General features: G+C 37.5%; 1 protein-coding gene across 1 annotated transcript in view; it reads left to right on the top strand.

Annotated features, from left to right (window-relative positions):
- Positions 1–18,292, top strand: part of GABRB1 (gamma-aminobutyric acid type A receptor subunit beta1) — a 254,012-nt gene that overhangs the window by 136,940 nt on the left and 98,780 nt on the right. The window contains exon 2 of the mRNA XM_058722690.1: positions 4,354–4,436. Within this exon, the coding sequence (XP_058578673.1) occupies positions 4,354–4,436 (83 nt within the window). The remainder of the gene's footprint in view (positions 1–4,353; positions 4,437–18,292) is intronic.

The raw sequence follows: 18,292 nt of genomic DNA, 5'->3' as shown, positions 1-18,292 counted from the left end.
ACTTTCCTTCTTGCTCTTACAAAATAATTTCGGAAGATTTGGCACCTAACCCAAGTGGAGCCAATGAGATCCTCTTGAGAAGTTGAAATTTGGAACAGAGAGATCCCAAGAAGGAAGTTATTTCACTAATGTCCGTCTTCCTCAGAGAAAGTCAGGCACTTTTCACAGCTCAGATTCCTGGAGCTGCCCTGATTCTTTCCCTTTCTGAGTTGTGATTACTTAACTCTGCTTGGGTTCATAATGGTACTTGAGGCAAAAGTAAACTGGTCCAGGTGATACTAGTTGAAAAATCATCAGGTCATGGGCAAGCCTCTGATGTGATGTATAGTTTCCCAAAGTGATTATCAATTAAATTATACCTGTTGGGGGGTGCCTGGGTGGCTCAGTCGGTTAAGTGTCTGACTTCGGCTCAGGTCATGATCTCGCGGTTCGTGAGTTCAAGCCCCGTGTCGGGCTCTGTGCTGACAGCTCAGAACCTGGAGCCTGTTTCAGATTCTGTGTCTCCCTCTCTCTCTCTGACCCTCCCCCGTTCATGCTCTGTCTCTCTCTGTCTCAAAAATAAATAAACGTTAAAAAAAAATTTTTTTTAATTATATCTGTTGATTGCTGAATGAATTGATCATAACAAATAACAGCAGTAAATGCAGTTATGCTTTACAAAGATTTTTTTTTAACACAATTCTAGGACCCATACATTCGAAGCATTTGTTAATCATTTATAGACGGTGCTTTGTTGGTTTTTCAAATTGCTTTGTAAAAATTCCAGAGCCTCACAATATGTGAATCAGTGGTTCAGCATAAGCTTTCAGTGCATGTCCTTACTCTGAGATGATGTGGTTTGCTTACTAGATGACACATTTCTGAAAATGAGGTCAATTAAATGAGATATGCTGACCAACACTCAAATGATGCTCTCAAATATCCCTAAAGTTTTTCAATAGCTCCACAAACATTTTATTTTAATTTGAGTTTAAATATTATAACTATTTTAAACTATAATAAGCATGTGCATTGCAATGTGTCTTATGCCACATTTTAATGCATTCAAGACCATCATAGTATTAACTTTTGTTGCCAGATTAACTTATGCAGAGCATGAAGCACCAAATAAAGCTTCCCTTTAATCCATCATTAAACACCAACTAGAGTCCATCCACCTAGGGGTGTATCTGAACCATTTGCAAAGGTGTGATTGACTATAGAGGAGGTTACTTGATCACCTGGGGGATCCCCCTGCCAGTTCAAGGTAGCCCATGGCCAGTCATGTATGATTTTAGAAGCAAGTGTTTCCTTACTTACTAGGACTTTTTGATATTATACAAATAAAACACAAGACAAAAATAATTGGTGCTGAGAGATTTAAGACCATAATTCTAATCATAACCCCTGCTTTCAAATTTCTATGCTTATTAAAATAGACATCAACATGTTAATTTATAAGATAATTTCATATTAACAAAATATATATAGCTTTCATTTCATTTGCATTTTATATGCTGAAGTTCTGTAGATTTCACTTTATTAAAGATATCCTCAGAGGAAAAATGTTTGAAAACCACCATTGTGGCAGGGTCACTCAACCTTGGCACTACTGACATTTGGGGACAGATAATTCTCTATTGGTGACCAGTATCCTGGGCATTGTAGGATGTTTAACAGCATCGCTGGCCTCCACCCACTAGATGCTGCTATCAAGCCTCTACCCCCCAGAGTGATGATCAAAAACATCTCCAGATATTGCCAAATGTCTCCTGTATGGAAGAGTTATCTCTGGTTGAGAATCACCAGATAAAGTCATAGGATCAGAGGGCTGGCCACACTAGTAATTTCTAAGGAATGTTCACATCCTCCTGAATTTTTAATTCATAAACAGCTGTTAAACAAGAATACAGTAATGTAGATAGGTGATTTTTAAAGCATTTTAAAATATTCATTGTGCTGCCTTATTGGGGGCATTTGAAACACTACACAGGCCATAAAAATAATGTTGTGGAATTATCTTTTCAGGCAACAAAAGATCTTCATGATATATTAAGTGAAAAAATTAATTCATATGCTAATGGGAGTGGGAAGCAATAAGGAATGTAGTAAAATCCTTTTATATGCTAAATTCTGGAATACAACTAGTCTTCATATTTTTTTGTAAAATACTTTGAAGAAATTTTTTTAATTGAATTTTAAAATTCTTTTTGCCCCTGCTTAATGCTCAAATAAATCTGATTAAATTGACCAACATCCTAAGGAAGGTTTCAAAGGGAATATGCAAATGTTCACCTCAGTAAACTGTAATTTTTCATAAGGAAAACCAAAGAGAAATTGGAAATGGCCAGTATTTTTCCTAATAATGTTTTTAAGAAGAAGGTTCTGTTAGGTTAACACAAATGACCAAAACAATAACTCATCTTGGAAGCCACAAAACACATAGGTTTGAGAAATACCTTGTCAAATTTAAACACACTGTTGATGGGAGTATAAGTTGGCACAACCTCTATGAAGAGCAATGTGGCAAAATTTCAAATGTACATACCATTCTTTCTAATAATTCTCTTTCTAGAAATGACCAACATACAGTTAGCCATAGTAGAGTATACCAGTACATTCAGAGCATCTTCATTTATAAAAGTAAAAAAAAAAGAAAACAATGTAAATGTCCACTGAAGTGTGATTGGAAAAATAAATTATGATATTTCCATATAACTGAACCTATTGTAGTAAATTTTTTTTTAATTTTTTTAATGTTTATTTATTTCTGAGGCAGAGAGAGACAGAGCATGAGTGGGGGAGGGTCAGAGAGAGAGTGGGAGACATAGAATCCGAAGCAGGCTCCAGGCTCTGAGCTGGCAGCAGAGCCCGATGCGGGGCTCGAACTCACAAACCATGAGACCATGACGTGAGCCGAAGTTGGTCGCTCAACCGACTGAGCCACCCAGGCGCCCCTGTAGTAAATTTTTTTAAGACAGCTTATTTACCACATGGGACCAAATCCAAGATGTACTGTTAATGAAAACAAGCAAGATTCAGAACAGGAGACGTGGTAGGATGCTATCTAAGAATTTTCCCCCTAACAAGACATACCTGACTTCTTTGGCATTCAGAGTATTTATGGAAAATGTCCAGTGTTGTACCTCCTGTGGATTAAGCTAGAAAGAAAATATTACTAAATTTGAATCTTTCAAATTCATTAAAATATGATTATACATTACTTTGTATAGAAGGATTATGTAATTTTTTTAAAGAAAAGTACTTTGTCAATTACAAAGTGATACCAAATGTTTGAAGGCATGGACTAGCCAAAGGAATTTAAGGTACTCTCACACTCCACATTCTAGGAAACTTTAGAGGCAAGAGAAAAAGGAGAGATAATGGAAATCCCAGTAGGATATCTAGAGTCAAGGTCCTGGGATTTGCATAAACAAATAAAGTCAATGGAGAGCGGAAACTGGTAAATACTCTCTGAACACCAATCCTAGGATAGTGTTTCTTTACTGGTTATATGCTACCTGCTGAGTATAGGTGGAAGAGGATCTCAGATGAATCCAACAACTCTTTCTAATAGTGAGGAATGTGAGGACCCAACTGTCATAGAAGGCGGGTTTTATTGTTCTTGTCATTTTTGTTGTTGTTTTATTATTAGTCTATAGCAGGAGAGGGAGATAGGTTTTGATGCATAATGTTGATCTCCTCTTACTCATAAGGCCAGACCCACTGTAGATACTGTCACAGACATTGCTAGATGCTAGAAAGTATAGGAAGGACCATGGGATAGTAACAGCTGTAAAATGACCATCATTTGTGGACCACTTACCAACTACGAGGCACCAGGCTAGGAGCTTTCCACACATTATCTCTCTTCATCCTCACAGCCGTCCTTTGCAGGAGGTATTTTGATTGATGCGGGGGGCCTAGTCTTACCGAGATAAATAAAACTAGATCAAACTCACACAGCTAGTGAGCAGCAAAGAAAGACTTGAACTTAATCTGCCCACCTTCAAAAATTGTAATCACAGGGGCGCCTGGGTGGCTCAGTCGGTTGAGCGTCCGACTTCAGCTCAGGTCACGATCTCGCGATCTCCCGGTCCGTGAGTTCGAGCCCCGCATCGGGCTCTGGGCTGACGGCTCGGAGCCTGGAACCTGCTTCCGATTCTGTGTCTCCCTCTCTCTCTGCTCCTCCCCCGTTCATGCTCTGTCTCTCTCTCTATCTCAAAAATAAATAAACGTTAAAAAAAAATTAAAAAAAAAATTGTAATCACAAAATTTTGATGCCAACTGGTAAACACGATTGGGGGCTGGGAAGCCTGGAAATGAAAGTCATCATCTTTATGATGCTGTCTTTTCTCTCTCTCCTCCCGACAGGATCACAACCACAGCTGCATGTATGATGGATCTACGAAGATATCCTCTGGATGAGCAAAACTGCACTCTGGAGATTGAAAGTTGTGAGTTACTTGGACAGGGGAATGAGAGAGAGGGACGTTTGCTTGACCCAATTAAATTCAACCTTGCCCTGAGTAATTGGAACTGGGATACTTTTAGCTACACTTTCCTGCCAATTTTTCAAGAGATTCACAGTCCAGTGACATTTCCCTCATATCGGTGGCTCAAGGGTCATTTCAATGCAGTTATACTTTTGAACCACTAGAGAAAGTCCACTTATTTTGGCTGGACAATGTATGAACTCATGCTTTCTCCTTAGGGTAGAGTTTCTCCCAAAGCCTTCTAATCCCCAAGCTGCATTAATAAGAGAGGCAAAACATTTTAACATGAAAAGACCTTGTGAGATTGTTTTCGGTTCTGTAGTCTGGACATGTGAATGACTGTAAATTGTTGTCTTTTAGAACAACACTATATTAGAGTCTTGTGCACATTTGGCTTTCTTCATGGGAAGAACAGGATGATAGTATTCATGAGGCTTGTGCTCTGGGCCAGAGTTGATATTTTTCAAGTCTAGTAACTGCTTTTGTTTGTCTTCTGGGATTGTGTTTCATTGATTGCTTTCTTGACAATTAGAATATCTTAGTCACTAATATTTAATCTGATTGACTCTGTTTCGTAGTTTCTCAGCCATCAACATGCAGGCAGTTGAGCCCATCAATTGTGAATACCAGGCCTAGGTGATTTCCTGGTTTTTAGAGGCACAGACGGGTGCAGGAGGTAATTCAGGGCATTCTAAAACTGCTTAATGTAATGTGAGAAATAGAGAGCTATTTATTTAGATAACCTAAAATACTCCCAGATCTAGATATCAAAATACCAAAGGAACATTCCAGATGACCCTATATTATTATTAAAGAGCAAATGTATTCACCAGTGTCTGATTATTAAGCAATTACATTAGTTTTCTAGTTTGTTGTATATAGGCTTGGAAATAAATAAAAATGCTTATGCAGATATAGCTATATATTTAGACATGCACATTGATCTACTATCACTAGAACCTGGAATGAACAAGAACATTCATGAGTTATTCCTTAATTAATATTCTAACTTTAAAATACAATGTATAAATAAGTTGGTTGAAGAATGTTAATATACAAAAGTATTGATGGTGACTTTGGTTTAAATGCCAATGACAACCAAAATTAAACCATAGAAATGAAATATGAACCCAACTGTTTATTAATGGCTAATGAGGTTTTATAAATAAGGCTGAACTTTAGCTAAGCAAGTAAACCTTAGCTTTTAGAACTGATATGGAAAGAGCAGGATGAATAGCTTATTCGTATGGGTTGGCTTTTACCCTTGACCTCTCTTCCATTGATTCTACTGATTTGTTATCTTTGCTTCTATGCTGGCATTAAGGTATGACAACCTCTTGAAATTACAAGATCTTCTGGTTTACACCGTTCATTTAAAGAAGCAATGAATTTTGACAAGTATTTGAATTGTTTCTGTGTTATAAATTGCAAGTCCTGAAATTAGCAGCATTTTTCTCACAAAATATATATTTTATAATTCACATCAAGTTTTTCTGTTATCATAGGTTTATACTCCTCTTTAAACAGAGATTCTCTTTGTTCATATTTAGAAAATATATGACTTTTAGGTCCATTTATCATACCATATAATGACTCAAACAAAAACTGTAAATGAGGTATTAAGTTAAACACAATTTTTGTGGGACAGGTATGGGGGGAAGCCCAAGCATCCTGATAGTCCAAAGTTATCATAAAATATGATATCAAGCAATAGGTGGTGACCCAAGTATGTCATAATCATTGAGGCATTCAGTAAAATACAACCAGATATCTGGACAGGTGGAAGGCCTAGTAGCTAGGACCCTAAAATCAGCTAATATGTATGAATGCAGGAAGATGGTAACCATCATCAAAGTGATCCAATAGCAGTTCACAGAAATCTGGTCCCTAAAGGTATTTACCTAAAGCAAAGCAAAACTCAAGCCGGGAGAATGTGTGCAATGAGGAGTCTATGAAGGTAGGAACATGGGAGAAAGGGGACAGGAGCGGGAATGGAACTGTCTTCTACTCACCAAACAACACCTCTGTAACATAAGTATTTCTAATAACATTTGAGAGTATGTATCTGAGGCTTAGAAAAGTAAAATAATTAACCCAGAACCACAGGCAAGGATAGTGGTAAAGAGGTTTCAAACCCAGGTAATGTACTTTCCTTCACAGAATCCTCTGATCAATAGGTGAGCAAAGAAGCAAAGAGCACCCATCATTAGGGGTGTAACACCTAATAAAAAAAATAAAGAAAAAAAAGGGGTGCCTGGGTGACACAGTCGGTAGAGGGCCCAACTCTTGATTTCAGCTCAGGTCATGACCCCAGGGTTACAGGATCGAGCCCTGCTTCGGCTCCGCAATGAACATGGAGCCCGCTTATGATTCTCTCTCTCCTCCTGCCCCTCTCTCCCTCTCATGTGCACACTCTCTCTCTTTCTCTCTCTAGAATTAAAAAAAAAAAAAAAAGTTAAAAAAAAAAGTATAACACCAATTGGAATCACTCTCAGCTGGGTTAAGATTGCTGAGTCCACCAAAGAGTCGTCTGTAGTTCCTAAAATTATCCCTGATAAAGGTTAGAATAGATCTCAGAAGCTGAAGCAAAATTTTGCATTTAGGTCAAAGGTCAAATGATTGCAACTGTGGAAAGAGAGGATAGTCTGTGGAGGCAGGAAACTGAGTAGTCCTTGATTCCATTGACGTTAACCTAAAAAAAAATTAAAAGCCTCAACATTGCTTACTAAATCAACATTATTTTACTTAAAAATGTGTCCCTTTTAAACAAGAGATTAATCAGTGTAAAGAGATTTTAAATCTTTTTTTGTTAATTTTTTTTTTTTTAATGTTTATTCATTTTTGAGAGACAGAGAGAGAGCATGAGCTGGAAAGGGGAAGAGAGAGGGAGACAGAATCTGGAGCAGGCTCCAGGCTCCGAGCTGTTAGCACAGAGCCCGACGCAGGGCTCGGACTCTCGGGAACTGCGAGATCATGACCTGAGCTGAAGTCAGATGCTCAACCGACTGAGCCACCAGGCGCCCTGAGATTTTAAATCTTTATTTTTTTACATTTATTTATTGTTGAGGACAGAGAGAGACAAAGCATGAGCAGGAGAGGGGCAGAGAGAGAAGGAGACACAGAATCCAAAGCAGGCTCCAGGCTCTGTGTCAGCACAGAGCCCGATGGGGGGCTCAAACTCAGAACCATGAGATCATGACCTGAGCCGAAGTCGGACGCTCAGCCAACTGAGCCACCCAGGCGCCCCTCGAGATTTTAAATCTTAAGAGTAAAAACTTCAAGTAACTAAGTAACATATGGCAATAATATGGAGTTTGAATGAGCTTTGCTTGTTCTTGCCTAAGTACATAATCGATGTGTTGCTAAGTATCAATAAATACTGAATCTGTCAGTCATCTATTTTTTAACTCTACATGGAGAGACATGTGTTGCATTATTTGCTGAAACAGCTCTCCCTGAACTGACAATTTATGAAGACTATAACTGAGCTTTAAAGTGATTATAAGTGAGAAGCTCCAGTATAGTTGGGAGATAAGAATGATAAAGTAGAGATTCTGCCAAGGTAAGATTGCACCAATCACACTTTTGTGACTAGTGGAGTAGAAACTTTACCTACCTTACAAAATTTACTGGCTTATGTTCTCTCCCATCACAGTCCCAAGGATGGGGAAATGTTTTCCTTGGTTAGGTCCTTTGAGACAAGTTAAAGGTGTTTTGCTTCACTTTAATGTCATCTAGTCAAGTAAAATTGGAAAGGCCATAAAGCCTTATTAAATTGAAAATTTACTTGAACTTGGAGCACATTAATAGCTTCTTGGCCCTGGGATGCTATAAAATGAGTTAATGGCACATAGAAAATTCAATCAAGGAGTTTAGTATTAAGAGCACTTGGAATTTGAAATCAATAAAGCTATCATGTGAAGGCTTGATAGCCACAAGCTTCATAAAGATACGAAAAGTGTTTGGGGTAACAGTCATGGAGGTTTCAGGTGTCTTTTCCCATTCCCAGAAGCAACAATTGAGGAAAATCTCCATCCTAATCTTACCCTCTGACTATCAGCAGATAGTGTCACCTCTCACTATACCCCAAAAAGTAGAAGCCATTTCAGGCCTGGAATCTCTCAGTGGTCTGATCATTATGTCTTCATCATTCTGACTTAGCCCCCTGTATTTCAAAGGAAGAGATGCTTCTATTCCTTGAATACACTGACCTGATCCCAGTGTTCGGGATTCCATCGCTTTCTCCTCTAATTGATTTTCCCAAGTTAACACACACTTCTACCCCTGATTCCCTACATCCTCAATCTCACCCAGTCTGCTATCTCTCTTCACAGCCTAAAAACTAGCTGAAAACTCTTATCATAAACATCTCTACTCTATGCCCACATCTCTCCTTAAACGTTTCCTAATCTCTCTGCTTTCTATTTCTACAAACTGCTTGAAAGATTGGTTTATATTTCTTGTCTATTGTCTCAACTTCTTAACCTACTGTAATCTGGCCACCCAACTCCCACCTTCACTGACAATGTTTTCAGAAAGGTTACAATCTGTTTACATTCCATCTTTATTCCAATGATCCCCAAATTTGTAACTCCAGCTCAGATCTCTTCAAGGTCCCAGATCGATACATAGCACTGTTCTTGACATATCTATTTTGGTGTTGCAAAGACATCTTAAATTTAATTTGCTCAAAATTTATCAATTTTTCCCTCCCAAATGAGTTTCCTTTTTAGTCTCCTTCATCTCACTATCCAACCACCATCCTAGGATTAATTGTTGACATCTCCCTCACACTCCTCCTATTCAATCTATTTTCAAGTACCGTCCATTCTACTTGCAAGGTATTTATCAAGTTCTTTCACTCTTTTCAGCCCTACTGCCACCACCATTACTTCTTACCTGAATCACTGTAGCCATGTTTCCATTGGTCTTCTTGCTTTCACTCTTGACTCCAGCCCATTCTATACCCAGCAGCCAAAGTGATCTTTGCATGGTATAAATCAAGTCATATTACTTCAATGCTTTAAAAATATTCTGGGGCACCTGAGGGGCTCAGTCGGTTAAGTGTTTGACTTCGGCTCAGGTCACGATCTCACGGTACGTGGGTATGAGCCCTGCATTGGGTTCTGTGCTGACAGCTCAGAGCCTGGAGCCTGATTTGGAACCCACGTCTCCCTCTCTCTCTGCCCCTACCCCTCTCCTGCATGCACTTCTCTCTCTCTCTCTCTCTCTCTCTCTCTCTCTCTCTCTCAATCTCTCTCTCTCTTTCTCAAAAATAAACACTAAAAAAATAAAAAATAAAATGAATAACAATATTCAAAGGTTTCCCATTGCACCAGACTCTCCATGCTTCTTAATTTAATCTTCAAGTTCTGTGTGACCTGCCCTCCCTTGATATCTCCACTCTTATCTATAGTTATCTTTCCCTTCTTTTACTACATTAACTCCAACACCCTAGATTCTTTGTGTCTTGCAGACTAAGCTTTCTTCTATCTCATTATCTTCACCACCTTATTCCTTCGGTCTGAAAATGCTTTTCCCCATTTTGGTGATTTCCTCTTCTCATCCTATAGTTCCCACCTAAGATGCCACCTCCAATCAGAGGCTTTCCTGAGAATCCAATCTAAATTAGGAAACCCTACTTATTCTCTTTCAAAACTCTGTTAGTTTCCCAAATGGCACTTAGTATTGTAGTATTTGTTTCCATCTTTATTGTTTTTTCCCCTCTGTGGACTATAAACTCCAGAAGGGAAAGGAGCATTGTTTTGTTCACAACACAATAATTAAAACCTAGTCTCCTACCTGACAGTATCTGTGGAGTGTATGTATGCTAAATATTTTGGGTCCAAACTTTTCAAGTCTTTTGAGTCTTAGAAGATAAGTCTAGCTCTAATTTTCTTAGATAAAATTTAAGGCAGGGATTTTTTATGTGCAATAAAATATTCTTTCATTTGTACAATTTTTATGTTCATGCTTTAAGACTAACCTAAAAATTTTAAATTGTAAATGTGTCAGTCAAGAGCCAGTTAGGGAAAGACAACATTTTACTTGAGGAACTTTGATAGGCTGCTAAATGTGATCAATTACTATCAATTGTGGGGTGGAGGGGGTGGGGCTTGACTTGAGTCATTAACTATGTCCCTCCTACTTAAACCACAATCAATTTATCAAGCAAAGGTACCATGTAATGACACTGGGTTATTTTTATACCTGTTTCTTTTTAAAAAATGATTTGGAAACTTTTAATTTAGGCATTGCTTTAATGTATTCAATTTAGTGAACTATCAATCTATCTTTTAGTCTAGGAATATTGTCATTGTGTTGATTTAAAAGTCTTGGTAGTAACACCATATACACAGAATGTCAAGCCATAGTCATATTGGATTATTTCCAAAATAAAATTGTTTCCTTGTCCAAAAAATAGCAAGTGATAAGAAAAATGTGTCTACCCAATAAGGCGGCCCAACTCAGCGATGGAAAATTCCCTGAGAAAATGTGATGTTTGCGAAGTGAAATGCTAAGATTTATTTAACACCTATAAATAAAATCAAAGTAAGTGTGGTATCCAGACATGAGGCAGAAGCAGTTCTACAAAAGTCTGTCCTGGTAAAACCACATGTATCCAGTTCTTAATGCCATATTAAGATAATTTCCTTCGGAGGAAGAGACCAAGATATCAGGTAAGAAAATTTTAGGGAGGCATAACAGCTATTTCCAAATGTTTTAAATGCTACCATATAGAACAGCAACGTTATCCTTGGTATTGTCCAGTGTATTAGTCAGGATTCTCTAGAGAAACATAACAAATAGATAGATAGATAGATAGAGATTTATTATAAAGAATTGGTTCATGCAATTATGAAAGCTAATAGCTCAAGATCTGTAGGGTGAGTCAGCAAACTGGAGAGCTGATGGTATAGTTCTAGCCTGAGGGCCAGTAGGCTTGAGATCCAGGAAGAGCCAGTGTTTCAATTTGAGTCTGAAAACAAGAAAAAACTGATTGTCCCCATTCAAGGATAGGCGGAAAGAACTCTTTCTTATTCTGGGGAAGGTCAGTCTTTTCGTTTTCTTTGGACCTTCCATGCATTGGGTGTAGCCTGCCCACATTAGGGATTGCAATCTACTTTACCTAGTCTGCCAATTAAAATGTTATTCTCATGCAAATATAGCTTCATAAGAGCATGCAGAATAATGTTTGACCAACTCAAGTTGACACAAAACTATCACAACCAGAATGCAAGATTTGAACCCATTCAATTCAATTCAATTCAATTCAATTCAACTAGCCTTTCTTAAGTGGTGACCACATGTGGCTCTATGTATAAAGTAAATGATGGTGATATAGCAGCAACCAAGCACACAGAGAGGCAAAAGTTATAAGAAGGGAGATGCAGAATTTGAGAGAAATACTTCCAATGAGCAAATGTGCCCGTTCATGAAATAAGTCTTTGCTAAAGAAAGACTTCCCATCCCACACAGAGTTTTCAATTAATTGGAAATGGCTACTTACCAGTATTAATGTGAAAGACATTCCTCTTTGAGAGGTCAGTTAATTATATAAACTTAAAGATGTCTTTAAGCCCTAAAATCTAGGACTCTGAGAATGTATTTAATTTAGTCACATCACCAGTAAATTACTTTATGTGCTTTCCTAAAATATTGGTTCTAAAGTGATTCTGATATGTAAAGGATATTAGAATATAGAAAAAATGTTATGAATACATGAACACATACTCACAAGAAAAATATGAAATATAGGATAATTACAAGCAAAGCCTTTGAATCACTCTTACTTTATTGCTGCCTGCCAGATCATTAATTCTGATCTGAAATAATTTAAAAATAACATCTACAACATGCCGCACACTTTCTATTCATGGATGCTAAACACCAAAAATAACAGAAGTAAATTGAACTTCATGAATGATTCATGGCTTCCCTTGCTTTATGTCCCCATTGTCAAGGAAATTAGCAGCATTGGATATCTCCTTAGATAAATTTGATTTTGCCATATTCAGTAGACTACTTAATGAAAATGAATATTTCACATTTATGTTCATAGAAATGTTAATGAATTTTAGTGCCTGTAGCTTTTTTGATGAGCAGAGGGGTGGGTGTAGGGAAGAAGGGAATATTTCTGAATTAATTTATTCCTTTTTCCAGGCTGCTTCTTTGAAACTGTGAAAAAGCACTCTTTGTGAAAAGGCTCTGATCCTTTAAAGTTATAAAATAAAAGCCAGTGGAGGAATGGAGTTCTTTTCATGAAAATTAGTTTTGCAATCAACTTGACTATAAAGTTAGCCTTATAACTGTTCATTTCAATCCTAGAGACAGTTTAAGTTTATTTTCCATACTTGGATGAGTAGCTATGGAGATTGATGAGGATATCTCTGATTTACAGATTTAGATTCCTAGAAATTTCCTCTTTCCTTGCTGCTGTGAGGGATGACCATTTTGCTATTAGCTTCCAAAAAGGGAGTCAAAATAAAGATTATTACTTTGCCTAAATGATTTAGGTATTAACCAAACACTTAGAGACATATTTTATAATGTAACTTTGATCTAGAACTTGATACCCCTGCTAAACTGAGGGCTTTGGTTCACTTGGGATCCAAACTTAATAATAATGATAGCTAATAGTTCTTCATTCTATACTGTGGGCCACACACTTAACAAAGATTTCCCATTGAATCTTCACCAAAACTCTACTGTTCTATCCCATTTTGTAGAGGAGGGAATCAAAACATCATGGTAGTAATTTGACTCAAGTCACAAAATGATAGTGGTCCAAATGGGATTTGAAATCAAGAAATCTGACTTGAAAGTAGAGATTTGGCCCTTCTTTGTAGCCTCTTAAGAAAACTCTTCTCTCTAGCTTCCCCACTGGGTGTGAATTGCATGGTTCTTAGGTCTGATATATCTGAATGCAAAGTAGACCCCTGAGAACAAAGCAGGTTTTAACTGGTCTTCCTTTTTCCTGAATCTGTCTCAGTTGAGTTCCTATTTGGGCATTTATTTTCTGACATTCTTGCCAACTAAACCGAATATTGATATAATTTAAAGAATAGCCATTATTTTACCAGGTCACTTCTATAATTGCAACAGATCCCACAATGGTCAGAAATCCTTTCTCTTCTAAATGGCTACAGATACTAGTTCCCAAATCATTTTCATATAGTGTTAGGTCTGACAGATTGCGGTGGTTCTATAGTTTCAAAATCTATTCATTACTCATAATTCTGATGCACAAGCACCTGTAATCTTGGAAATGCACATATTCTCTTGAGAGGTCTGGACTTGTATTGTTCTGTGAACCACATCCATATAAAAACTGTGTGACAGTATGTATAATTCAGTTTTTATTTAGGTGTCAGTTTCCACATTTAAATTGCTTTATTCTTATCTTTAAGATCAAAGATTTTAAAAAGGAGCTAGGGACACCTGGGTCTATTAAGTGTCCAACTTTGACTCTGGTCACAATCTCGGTTCGTGGGTTTGAGCCCCGGTTCAGGCTCTGTGCTGTGCTGACAGCTCAGAGCCTGGAGTCTGCTTCAGATTTTGTGTCTCCCTCTCTCTGCCTCTCCCCCTCTCGCACTCTGTCTCTCTCTTTCAAAAATAAACACTAAAAAAAAATTTTTAAGGGAGCTTGTGAAATATTGATACCATGACCCCACCCTGGACAATAACATCAGAATTTGTGGAAGGTGGGCCTTTGCACAAACATTTATTTAGCTCCCCGATGATTTCGATATGCAGCCAAGTTTGACAGGCACTGCATTAAGGCTATAATGCTTCGAATTTCTGCTCCTCTCTTTCTAATAGACCCAGTTCCCTAAATGGGAAACAGAATGGAAACAGAACTGAGAGAAGAAAGTATAGCAAAGAACACAAAATAGCATGAAATTCAAAGAAAGAAATTATTGAAATGATCAAAGGAGAAAATTTAAGCTATTCTTTTCTTTATCCCCTCTGGCAGAAGGCTCTTTTTTTTTTTTTTCTTTAAAAGTGGATGCCTTGAAATAAATAGATAGACCAATGGACCCTGCCTTTCATTGGAATTAAGTGCTTGAACCAGACATTCAAATCCATGTAATAATAAGTCAAGTTGTTACAAGATGCTACTCTATCTTTAAAGCCCCAATATATATACCACATATTAATATGAATGCAATCAATGACACATTAATTTGTATAATAATTCTGTGGTGAATGGGGTTATCTACTTGGGAAAGAGGGGTATGCACATTGGCTGCTTTAGTAACATTTTCTTTCATTTTAAAAAAAGAAAAAAGCTAGTCAAAATTTATATTTGAATTGAACACACAGCAACAGGCTTTAATGGGAATAGTTTATCAAACCAAAATCAAGTATAGTTTATTTGTTTCAGCCACAAAAAATAATATAATAATAATTTCTATATTTATCTTCATTTCCCTGCAACCTGTCCTATAGGCACTAACTGAACCCATTTGATTGTGTAGAAGGGCAGATTTGTCACAGAGCTCCCACTAGGTGACTTCATTGACTTCAAATAGATTGTATTCCCTGTGCTTAGATTACATAGACCTGCAATTCTGACAAAGAAAATTCCACTGAATAGAGCCCAAGCATTTCTGCTTTTACCTTAGAAACTGTCAGAGTGGAAACCCTTCACCTGTCTGATGCTCCCTGAAGGGCTTGTCAAACGTTAATGTGCATATGGGGATCTTGTTAGAATGCATTCTGGTTTCATGAGTTAGGCTGGGGCCTGAGAGTCTGAACTTTTAACATGCTACCCGGTGATACCTATGCTATTTGTGCATGGACCACACTGAGTAGTAAGAACTGAAGTAAAAACAAAAAACAAAAACCCTGTCTCACCTGTGTTCCTCCATCTACATTACCAGCCTGTTTGCTTCCTACTGAGATTTACATAATTAGCTAAAAGCCTTTGCCACACTGGTGGGTCAGCACTTGATTCAAGAGAGTTTCGGGTTTTAAATTAACCGAGGCAGAAAAGTCATTTTCAAGTGACCTGAATAACTTCCAAACACTGGAACCGAAACAGCTTAGATTTTGTAAAGTACCCCACGTATGGAACATTTGTGGTCTACCATTTTATATGTGAAAGATTCCCAGATATGGTATGTCATTCATTAGTACTTTTAAACCCACAGTGAAAATAATAATAATTATTTATATGCATATTTATATGCAGACTGCATATACACAAGACACCAGCTCTGAGCCTTATACACCAGTCCAAAAGAAGTCACATAGGAAGCCTCTTATCTGTGGTAAGTTCTTTCTTAGGACTTATGGAAGAAATTATTGGTGTAGCAAAAGAGATCAAAAACTTAAAGTCTGGTGTATAGAAAAAAGTCTACATGTACATTGGATTCCCAAAGAATTAAAACAGGATCGTGTGGGTGAAAAAAAGCTAAACATACAGAGAAAGGAAAAGAATTAACCTTGGATTGGCCCATGACGGTAAGATGACATGAAATTCTAAGTTAGAGGTTTTTAGAAAGGAGGAATGGAGAACAGCCTGGAGGAGACGATGAGGAACAAAAAGGCACTTAGTGCAACTCCCAAGTCCAATATCAGAGATGTCACAGAAAAAACAGCCAGTACATTGAGAGGGCTACTGGGTAAGCTGTGTTTGCAAGGCTTTGGTGGGAGCAAGTGGTAAAGACAAGGACATTGAGGACAGAGGAGATTTTGCTTATGCTGGACTGTGTTCCACTGGGTACTGGAGGAGGAATTTGGGAAATTGTGGAGGGTTGGAAGATAGAAGCAGAATAGAGAGTGTAAAAGTCCTTAAGAGACCTCATTAAGACAAAGCTAAAGTGCCCGGTACAGTGTTTAAGGTAAAGTAAGTGGTAATCACAACCATCACCTATGTACAGAGCAATCAGATGTTTGCTCCCCCAGAATCCTGAAGTTTCAACTTTCACATCAGTTGTGAGTGCTCCTTTTCCTCAGTTTTGTCATACCTGTCCTTACCCTGATTATTGCCACTATTGCTGCAATGTCATCATTGCTCTCCCCTCTTCATTTCTAACCATTTTCTCCCGTCTCTCTTAGCTTTTTCCTAAAAAGCTGATCTTTCTGGACATCACCATCCAATCAAAGCCCTCTTCTTCTCCACTCTTGAGCTGACTGATGACAGAGTGCCAGGAGCAAGTACTTGTTTCACTCTTCCTGGCTCTCTTTGTCTATTTCTGGGTTCCCAGAGGTTTCTGATTCTTTTATCATATACAAGCGATTATTGTGCACATCTCATTCCCAACACTGTCAGTACTTCTAGGATGACAAGATGACTATATCGTAGTCCCCCAAAGACTACATTCTTAAGGTAGCACGTGTATGGATGCACAAATGCCATTCCCAAAAGTTTTAGATTATTAGAAATTAGATCATTGATCAACAACTAGAGAAACATTCTATTGATATTTTAACATGGCATTCAAGACCAATGCATATATATATATATATATATATATATATATATTTGCATAAATATATATATTTGCATAAATATATATATTTGCACAAATATATATGTGTGTGTATATATATATACACACACATATATATATGTATATTTGGTCAGGATCACAGACCAGTGACTCAATTCCTTTTGAATTAACTTGGGATCACTTGAAAAGACTCTATAGGCACTTCTCCTATCTTTATCTTTGGCTGCTGAAATACAGCTACTGGTTGCATCATATTCCTGTGTATCTCACTGGACTACTTTTCAACATTCTTTTGTGTGTTCTGTGAAGCACCATACAAATGATTGTTCAGCCTACTTTATAGGCAAGAAAGTGATGTGACAAAGAATTTGGCCCATAGTTTCTTTCCCTAATTCTCAGGAAGGAAATCTCCATTTGTTGCATTTGAACAACTATGGCCCCTACACAATTATAGATAAAGCCTCCATTTCCTTAAGAAAGGAAAATGGGTGGCCCATCCATCGGCACACTTTCAAAAAATATCACTTTGTGGATTTATCAGTCCAATCTCTCCCTAAGAGTTTCGAGAATGAAGCAGGATATTTTAAAATCTTGGTTAATTAATTTAGACACACATAACTTTATTCATTCACTCATATTCTGTCTATAGTCCTTATGAGGTATCATGAACTGTTCTATACAAAGCAAAACCCCTAACTAGATATACCTTACAATCTGTTACAGGGAATTAGAAAATAAAACAAAGTCACTGATATAAAATAGAATTCTTGCAGGAGTATGATATGCTGTGACAAATGTGTTGAAGAAGAGAAAAACTGGGTAGAGGGATGGAGAAGTGTGTGTGTGTGTGTGTGTGTGTGTGTGTGTGTGTGTGTATGTGTGTGTGAAAGAGAGAGAAAGAGAGAAGGAGAGAGAGTAGGTGTAGAGTGTATGTAACGCTGTTTTGGATCAGAAAGTTATGAAGAGTCAGTAATTTTAACACTACTGAAGGAAGGACAAGCCAGTGTACGTCTACATTTCATAGTTATGAAACAGAGCACTGAAGTGTTAAAAGATCTATTCAATGCTACCAAGACAGTCAGCAATTCTGAACTGCTGGTTTATGTCTTTTTCCCTTGTTCTAGTTCATAGCCCTATCTTGCCTCCGTGCAATGAATAAAAAGGGTTTGCTTTAAATAAATGGCATGTGTGAAATCCTAACCATGTTTATTCAATAACTTAAGGATAGTATCACTGCCAACGAGTATGTAGAATTAGAAGGTATCTCAGTGGCTTGAGAAACTTGTTTAATGTATCCCTGACCAATTACCACAAAGTAAAATGTGATTCCAACAGTGACCTTCGAAGTAGAGAGCA

This window comes from Neofelis nebulosa, chromosome 3 (genome assembly GCF_028018385.1).
Source record: "Neofelis nebulosa isolate mNeoNeb1 chromosome 3, mNeoNeb1.pri, whole genome shotgun sequence".
NCBI lineage: Eukaryota > Metazoa > Chordata > Mammalia > Carnivora > Felidae > Neofelis > Neofelis nebulosa.
Note: the sequence above shows the minus strand (reverse complement) of the source record. Positions and strands in the feature narration are given on the sequence as shown.